At 55.4% G+C, this 9,425-nt stretch overlaps 1 protein-coding gene across 3 annotated transcripts in view; it reads right to left on the bottom strand.

Annotated features, from left to right (window-relative positions):
* Positions 1-2,775: 2,775 nt before the first annotated feature.
* Positions 2,776-9,425, bottom strand: part of COPS7B (COP9 signalosome subunit 7B) — a 29,287-nt gene continuing 22,637 nt past the window's right edge. For all 3 annotated transcript variants that reach the window (XM_045295863.1, XM_045295865.1, XM_045295864.1), the window contains exons 6-7: positions 9,127-9,232; positions 2,776-3,890 (exon numbers count right to left, since the gene is read on the bottom strand). In XM_045295863.1, coding sequence (XP_045151798.1) covers positions 3,810-3,890; positions 9,127-9,232 — 187 coding nt within the window. In that variant the 3' untranslated portion in view covers positions 2,776-3,809. The remainder of the gene's footprint in view (positions 3,891-9,126; positions 9,233-9,425) is intronic.

The following is a 9,425-nucleotide window of genomic DNA, read 5'->3' as shown; positions in this document are numbered from 1 at the left end:
CCACCCAGTGCGGGGAGCTTGTCTACCTTTGTCCTCAGCTACCTGAGAGGAGGGAGCAGAGAGGAAGGGGGTGGAAGGGAAGCCTGGCAAGCAAATAGGAGACACGCGCCATTTATTTATCACTGAAGAAGGAACGGGAAGGGCACGGGATGCAGAGCCGGGGTGCAGCTGGATTCCGTCAATGTTCTCCGGCAAGCAGGCGGGTGTGCGCATCAGGGCAAGCCGGGCGGTTCAGGGTTGAGTCCCCAACAGCCACCCTCTGGAGCTGGAGGGACTGCCGCAGTGGCCCACTGCCGCAGTAATGAGTTCCCACACAGCAGTGACTGGGAGGGCAGCGCAGAACCAGGCAGCCACGTGACTCTGCACCCACCTGTGATCTCCCTGCTTCCCTCAGCACCTTTCTGCGCCACTGGCCCGCAGCCACACGACTCAGAAGGGCCAGCAAGGACCCACGGACGTGAGTTGGCCTGGGCGTCTTGACACAAAACTACTTCTTGGTGTAATAGTCCTTCCCAGACGTGTGTGAGTGCCACTGGCTGTGTTTCTCCACACAACTCAGCCTGGCACACGGTGACACGGCCCCCAGTCTGGAACGGGACCCATCCAAGAGGGCTGGAGAAGCAGGGCCCGCGCTTTGTCTCAGACTGCGGGCTAGTGGGCACTCGTTTCCAATTGCCACGGAGACGCCGAGTGGATCTTTTCCATCCCAGCGACAGTTACGTCATTGCTTGTCAACTTGATAAACAGGTTACAGGGGTGGAGTCTGGCCTGTCAATCAGGTCACAGCCAGACTGATGCCTCCTTGTGGGCGTGGCCTTTCTCATGAGGATTCTGGGAGTTTGTCTCGCTTCCTCCACAGAGGTGGGACACACACACTCGGGACACACACACTCTCTCTGCTTGACATTCCTGTTGACAAGTCCCATGGAGCCGGAGCCTCAGAGCTGGAGGAGCCATGTGGAGACCCACGCCAGCGCCAAGATGCTTCTACCACCACTGGATCCACAAGACCTACCACCCACTGGCCTGTGATCGTCCAGCATTTGGCATCATGGCATGAGTTCCGTGAGTCTCGAGAGGAATTTATGGACTAGTATCGGGCAGATGGGCTAATATCAAGACATATGGACTAGATCTGGACTGGGATGTTTTCTCAATATTCAATTTTTCTTTGACATAGAGCTCTTTCTTACACACTGGAGTGTCACTGGATTTGTTCCTCTAGTCAACCAGACTAATGCATCCAGGAAAGGGGGCAACGGACAGGAACGTCTGTGAGCCGTGGCTAACAGAAGGGCATTCTACCACAAGTTCTGCAAGGCCAAGGCCCACCACCAGGAGCCCAAGTCTGCCTGCTTCGTTCGGGGTGCTCATCAGCAGGGCCAGCGGGAGAGCTGATGAGGGGAGAGCAGGGGCCTGGGCTGGCAGAGCACTCTCCCTTGTAAAGGAGGGATTGGATGCCTGACTTCAAGGCATGTTTGACGGCACTTAACGCCCAGCCTCTGTGTTTCATGTGTGAGCATTCAGAGCCTCTCCAGCTTGACACACTTTCTATGTGTTCCGAGGGGTAACAGGAGGGCGTCCGTTTACTTCCTGAGATGGCAGTCACCTCTACAAGAATCTGCCACTGGAAAGCAGACATTCAGGAACGTCTACTCGTATGCTCAGTCCGGTGATGCCTGACCGATGGCACTCGTTTGAAGGTTGACCTGAGTGCTGATAAAAATGTTACTCCAATAAAACACTACAAAACTGGCACGTTTCCATGACAAGGCATTTCCACACAGGGTGTCAAATGCTTACCTTTCCCACTGAGCGCGACAACTCTCTGGAAAACGAATAACCAAACAAGAAAGCACCGCCTTGCCTGCACCTGGTTGACGGGCCATCGGCCTTTACGACCAATGAATGGTGTTCTACACGAGTCGCTTGGTCACTCCATCTCAGATGTGCTGACAGTTCACAACCACAAGATGAGCAAGGCAGGCAAGCCCTGGCGGCCTGACCGCAGGAACTTGGCCACTGACGGAGCGAGTAAGGAAAGGGTGCTGCCCATTTCCCTCCTGTGCTCCTGAAGGAGAACAAGCACATGCCTAGCAGAGATGGAGAGTCTGACTGCCCAAGCGGCTGCCAGGACTGTGGGTGAGCGCTGGAGTCTGAGGAACAGGAGGTGAGGCGAGGCGAGCTCCTGGTGTGCAGCCTGAGGCCCAGCCCACTCTGGGGCGCACGCACCAGTTCTCACGATGAGGCCTCCTCACCGGCCTCCAGCACAAACCAGTTCAACTGACCCCTTTCTGCGTGGCTGCTTTCCTCTCTGAAGCAGTGTGTGGCAGGGACACCCTCCTGTCAACTTTCAAAGGGGTGCAGTCTAGCCTGTCAACCAGGTCACAACTTGATGACCTCATTTGGAGGCACCATGGAGATTAATAGCTCACTGGGGGCCAGATACACTCACTCCCTGCGAGACATTTTGTTGGCAAGTCACAGGGAACTACGCTGATAAGAGCCAGAGCCCTGGAGCTGGAGAAGTCAGCGCTAAGATACTTCCACTGTCACTGGATCCACAAGACTTTCCACCACTGGCCTGTGATCTTCCTGCATTAAGCGTCACTGCATGGCTGCATGAGTCTAAAGAGGAATTTAATGGCTAGTGTTGACGTATGGGGTAATATTGGACTTATGGGCTTGACCTGGACTGGGCGGGATGTTTTCTTAATGTACAATTGCTCTTGTATGTAAAGTTCTCTCTTACACACAGATGAGTGTCTATGAACATGTCCTCCCACATCAGGATCCACGGGGACGAGCCTGTGCAGCCACAGCAGGGCCGCTTCATCCTCTGTCCCTGTCACACCTCACGGCACAATTCTGTAGCACCCTCATTCCCCGGCTACTCAAGTGTTTGCTATAGGGCCAGCCAAGTGTCTGACAGGGTTTTAGCAATGACATATAACGACAAAAGGTCTAATTGCTAACATGTGTAGAAAACGCCTACTGTTAAAGAACAACAAAACCAACCATCCAATTTAAAAATGGGCAAGAGACATGAACAGCCACTTGCCCAAAGTGAGCCAACAAGCACAGGAAAAGCCGCTCCAGTCTTCCCTGAACACCCAGCGCCACCAAGTCTACCCTGGCTCCGAGATTGGGAATCCCTACTGGAGAAGTCCTGGGTCCCTTCAGTAGGCACCACACAGAGGTACACAGAAAACCAGTGAGTGCCACCTCAACCTCGCAGTAGTGCCACTGGATCAAAACCAGAGACCAACAAAAGCTGGGGACACTGGGACTCCCACACTGCTCCTGGGAAAATGCTAGGGCGCTCCTCTGAAAGCTAGAAATAGAAATACAATGTCACCCTGCAGCCCCAGTCCCAGGTCCGGATGCCAGAGAAAAGAGAACTGTGACACACACAAACGACGGACAGGTGCAAACCCAGTGACTGCCACCAGAAACAACACTCAGTGGCCATAACAGAGGACTGCACTGGCTCACACATACAAGCAAGCACCTGCTGCCAAGCCCGCAGAACACCGCTGCCATGGAGCAGCCCAGAGGAGCTTCTGCTGTGAAGTGAGCCAACCTCTAAAGGGCACTCACCGTATGAGACCACCATGGTAGGAAGTCCAGAAGAGGCCAACCCCCAGAAAGCAGCATTCTCTGTGGTCACCCGGGTTGGGAGCGTGAGAGAGGGAGATGGCAGCACGTGTTCGTGATGGTGAAAAGCAACATTCCATCCACACAGGGAGGCCAGCGCAGCAAAGAAGGCAATGGAAGCATGCACGCAGAAAGGACCTCTCTGGAAAATGCTAAGGCGCCCCAGTGGAGCTGAGGTTTAGGCACTGGGTTGTGAACCGTGAGGGGTCAGCAGTTGGAAGCCACCAGCCATTCTAAGGGAGAAAGAAGAAACTGTCTGCTCGTCTCAAACCCACACAGAGTTGATACTGAGCCAGACTCCTCAGTGGCAGGGTTTTGTGGGTGTGCTAAATGCTGCAGCATGTATAATCCTACAACAACCCTAGTAACGAAACCTATGAGTAGACACAGAGGGGTCCACGCTATATCGTCCACACAGGTATGGTGCTGGCTATTCTACGTACCTATGTATCAATGCTGCAAGTATACTCACACGCACACTAGAACACACAGGGGGCAGGGGTGAGATAAACTGCTTAGACGTCAGGACGCCAGTACTGGGTTCAAAGGCGAGTGTCGGGAGACACTGAGGTCAACTGGCTAAGCAGAGCCCATGAAGATAGCGGCTACGGTTTTGTGGGCTGTGGCCAGGAGTCTAAGAGCTCGTGAGCTGTTATCCATTGAAGACCACACGAAGGTCTAGAGTGATGACAAAGGAAGCAATCGGTCACAGAGCAGTGGTCCACGTGACCAGCGAGGCCTCGAACCTGACACCAGGGGACCTGGGTGGGCCCAGCGACCACGAAGACGGCCTGGCCCACACTGACCAGGACCGCAGCAGAAGCTCCCAGGGAGCGTGGGTCAACAAGGAGAGCAAAATTAAAAGGAAGGAATTATACCAGTTGCTGGCCTGAGAGAGGAAGCCTGAGACGACTACCCTGAGACAAGTCCCCCAAAGACAACCTTCCAACTTCCAGCACAAGACAGTCCGTAAAGCAGCCACCATGAAGAAAAGAGCGCCTTAGAACGAGCCCCACGGGGCAGCACCGGCCCAACGCCAGAGAGGAGAAGCAGGGAGGGAGGGAGCACGGAGACCAGACACCCAGAACCAGGGAGCCGAGGAGGGGCTACATCTCATATCACGGACTAGTCTGCGTATGACTTGTTGGCTGGAAAACAAATTTTCTATGCACACTTTCACGTCAAGCACAAGAAAAAACTTAAAAAAAATAAAGTTCTGACAGGTGGACTAAGTATAGACGTTGCATGCCCACCCCACCCCCACCCCTTTCATTCCAATGCCCACTGACCTCCTCAGGCGGTTTTCTCTTGCAGAGAAAAGCTACTTTCTTGGGCATCCGTGATATCGGTATTTAAGAAGAAGAAATGAGACTTACTCCAAGGAAGAACCTGGCCTCTTCTTTCCCAATCCTGCCCCTTCCTTCCTACCCGGCACATGCCCCCAGCCCCCTTGGGCACTCTGCCAGAGGCCTTCAGATGGGGAACGTGCTCTCTCGTTCTCGCCTGGGCCTCACTAGCCAGCACTCCATACACCTTCACAGACTTGCCCTTCCTCGACCCACTCTCGGGTCCCTCCACTGCTCCCTGGATCTCCTGAGGGAGTCATGAGCACCGGCCGCCGGCTCCTCCACAGCGCTCCTGAGAAGGACCCTCAGCGGAACAGAGGGCTTCTGGGCCAAGTGTCTGAGCTACCAAGGTCTTCCTGGGTCTTACCCTCAACAAGACGCGGGTGGGCACAGGGAGTGATGTGCCCACACTGGGATTGTGCCGCACACAGATCTTGTCCCGTCACCCAGCCGTCATCTCGCAGTCCAATGGGATGGGAAGCACCAATGGGCTGATTCCAACTGCAGATGGCCCTCCCACACCCCAGCACTGGATCGGGGGTGGGGGAGCAGCCCTGACAGGTCTGGTTTCTCTGCCACAGAGGACCGACGACAACCACCATCCCCATAGGGCTGGTCTTCTTTGGTCTCAAGGCCCTGATCCCTTTCACTTTCCTTCCTCCCATCCCTGGCTGACGGGCCAGTCCAGACAGCACGTGGTCTGTCAAGTTGTTCAAACCAGGAACTCCTGGAAGAGGGGCTGCACCTGCCAGCAAAACACAGCCTCACTCCGTCCCCACTGTCAAGCTGACTGCAAGTCACAAGAACCTGACAGGACCAAGCAGAACTGCTCCCCTGGGTTTCCACACCGTCGATCTTTACGGAAGCAGACTGCCTATCTTTCTCCCAGAGCAGATTCAAATCGCAGACCTTCCAGTTAGCAGCCAGATACTTAGCAGTCAGCACTGGGAGGCTCCTTAAGGTCCAGGGAGACCTTAAACATTCACGTAAAAGGAGAAAGCGGGTGGGCTTCTGGTACGAGAGTCCATCCAGTTGGGGGAAACGCTAAGGTAGGCAACAGGAAAGACAACCCATGTGTGGGGCGAGTGCTACAAAGAGAGAGCTGGGCGGTGGACCCACTCCCCGGGTGATCCACTTCCGGGTCGCCGCACCAGCCAGCAAGCCCCATGCCTCCCTCCTCACTAACCACCTACTGCCTGGGGAAGGGCTACACTTGTCCAATGATGCCATATTCCCTACACGACTGGAAGACCTAGTTGTCTGTCGGTGTGGCAGTCATGACAGTGATAGCTACCTACCAAAATTCCACAGACTGTGAGCTGTGAAACCCCAAAGCCAGCCCGCTGCCCAGAGTCAAACTGGCCCTTTGAGTTTTCAATCTTTACGCGAGCAGAAAGCCTCCTTTCTTCCACCAGGCAGCTGGTGGTCTCAAACCGCAGGCCTGTGGTTGCCCGCCCGCAGGCCTGCTCAAATGCAAAGGCAAAAGGGAAATTCCACGCGATGCTTCAACTAATCGCCACCATCCTCAGAGGTAATGAGACAGCTCTCGATAGGATTGTTGCACCCCCCCTCGGCGGAGGAGCCTGGTGGCGGTGCGGGGTGAGCTGCTCCCAGGGAGCAAGCGGAGGTGACTGCTCTGGGAGACCGAGTCTCAGAAACCCCCAAGGGAGGGTGACTGAGAGTGGGAATCGATGCCGATGACAGCGGCTCTCTGGTTGTCTCTCAACCACCCTGGAGCTGTAACTCACGAGCCTGGGTGGTTTCTGCAACAGGCTGGGAGACCATGACTTCATTCAGACCCTACACCTCGCCAGAAGAAAGCGGTTGCTGTACACGTCGGGAATCAAGTCTTTTCTCTGAAAACAAGCAAGCCCAACTAAGGACAAATAAAGAAGTGGTCACCAACTCCGTGGAGAGACATCCATGTGAGCAGAGCATGCCGGGGCGCCTTGGTGCTTCGTATGCAAGCTGTCTTCCGTGTCCGCGTGACTCAGTGAGTCCCCGCCACGTGCCTCCAGCGCGGGACCAAGACCCTGGGCCTGGGCTTCCACGCCCTCTTCCCATGCTGGTTTGTTGCAGGTGTTCTAAACATTATTAAACAGATACACTGCAGAAGTGACTTCTGGCCTTTTCCTCAGATTCCTGCCGCTCAAATTTCATCAAACCCTTACTGCCACCTGGTGGCAGCATTGGGATCTGCCGGCAGGGAGAGCCATGCCTCCCATCTCAGCAGGTGTAGGCCTGTCAGGGCTGAAGCAGCAGCACAGAACCAGCCCCCAATTTTTAAATGCAGGTGAATGGGATGCCTCCTGGCACAGGAAAAACTGCAGAGTCTCCAAAGTCTTGCTAGAAAGGTCACCTCCCTCCTTGGAAGCTAGGGGCAGCCGTGCAACTGCATGGAACCAAATCTCTTGACCAGCTGAGTCAGAGAGCCCGCTGCTGACCTCGCTGCTTTCAAACGTCAGATGTCCTGCATGGGCGCCTGAAAGAGCTCCCACTTCTCCCATCCCGAGGCTCCGAGCCATCATGTTCCCTGCTCTGGCGCTCGGGCCAGTGCACTTGGCGTGCAGAGTCCGTTCCGGTTCTGCCTCCTGGGTCATGTCTGGATGGTTTCAAGCCTGTCCGACGAGACAACTCCCACTGCCTACGTGTCGGTGCTGACTCACAGCGCCCCCCTGTGGGTTTCTGAGACTGTGCTGTTCACGGGAGTAGAAAGTCTACTCACAGAGCTGCTGGTGGTTTTGAACTGCAGGCCACAAGGACCGCAGCCCAACACGTAACCACTGCCAGGGCTTCCCACTTAGAATGACAGGCAGGAGGAATTCCCTGTGTGCTGGCTGTCATCTCTCTTAGAGCCCTCCTTGCTGCTACACGAGTGGTGGGTGAGCAGCGTCAACTGCGCACAGGAGCTCCGGCCATCTTCAGGGAAATCAGATCGCTGACGTGACCCCACTCGGCAGCGCTAACCCCCACAATCTGCCCTCGGCTGTCAGGCTCAGGCCAGACGCGTTGCCTGACACAGTGCATTCACTCTAAGCAGGGGTGGGCTTGCCCGGGCCTCCTTCTTCCCACAGCTGACTGATCAGGGAGAACCGACTGAGGGGGAGGCATGGTGAACGCTGCCTCCTCCCCCCACATCAATCCTGGCTCCGAGAGGAGACTGTGGTCTTCAAGGGGTGGTTGCCGGCCTTATCAGAGGAACAGCAGCTTGTTCTCCTACTTGGCTTTGGTTAACGTTAAATTAAATGCAGTCCCGATTCAGACGTCACAGGGCAGGTAGCCCATATAAATGTGTGTATGGCAAATTCAAAACAAATCAGCTCTTCATTACAGAAAGCAGGTCAGTAGCTCCCTGCCCTCCCCACCACGTTTTTATGGGGTGACAGACATAGTCATTACCACAAATGGCTGGGCCAGGCCCATGTTCTATTTCCAAGGAGTCTGTAGAACAGACACAAGGAACCTCCGGATTTTATAAGCCTTCTCAGCAAGCACGCTTACTTGTGTCTCATGCTCCTTCACTGTAACTCTGGCCCCGTGCCCACGTTCTTGGATCCCCGAAATTTAGAACATCAATCCTCCAACAGTTGGCATCCTGTCACATGCAAGACCTCCTTTCTGAGGCTAGTGGTCTGCTCCACAGGGCTGCAGACTAGTTCTGAGGTCGCGCTCACGGGGAGCCAGGCCACCGGCCGGCAAACACCCTCAGCCACAAAGCACGAGCCAGCCCGGGTCCGAGAGGCCTGCAGAGTTGTCAGTCACCCTCCCCTCCACTTCTTCGCATGAGTACACTGGGCCTAACCTGTGTCATACTGCTGTGCAGTTTACAGAAGAAAAGAAGCATCACCCCCTGCCACACAGCTAACAAGTACAACCGCACAACTGCACCTGTGCCCCACCTGGCAAACACCATCTTTCTCTTAAGATCCAGCTCCAGGCTCGATGCCCTGAGCTCAGCAGCTCCAGTGGACATTTGGGCTGACCCCCGGCCAAGTGGGAATCAGAGAGAAGCCAGGACTTCCATGGGCCAGCACCCTGCCCAGGGCCACCTGCACATGACTGCTGAACCCGCCTCCACGGAGCCCAACCCAGAGCAACCACAGGCATCTCTGCCCGGCCTTACCTCCGTCTCCACCTGCTGCTGAGTTCGGGTGTGGTTCTCTTTGTACTGGTTGGCTCTCAGGACTTGTTGCTCGATGCCTAAAAGCACTGCTTCACAGCCGTCACACCTACAGAGAAGACCAGCAGTGCTGAGTCTTAGAAAGGCCTGGCAGCAACCTCCCCACATCCCTCTCAATGCCTTCCTGGACTGGGACACACAGCCCCACTCCCGCCCTTCCACACCTCCCCAAACCAGGCATTTCTGAACCCGCAAACCAGGGCACACAGCAAGCGGCATCAGGAGGTTGGGCAGGAGGAGCA

The sequence above is a fragment of the Echinops telfairi genome, unplaced genomic scaffold (assembly GCF_000313985.2).
Source record: "Echinops telfairi isolate 266 unplaced genomic scaffold, ASM31398v2 ScPeMD7_3;HRSCAF=10, whole genome shotgun sequence".
Classification (NCBI taxonomy): domain Eukaryota; kingdom Metazoa; phylum Chordata; class Mammalia; order Afrosoricida; family Tenrecidae; genus Echinops; species Echinops telfairi.
Note: the sequence above shows the minus strand (reverse complement) of the source record. Positions and strands in the feature narration are given on the sequence as shown.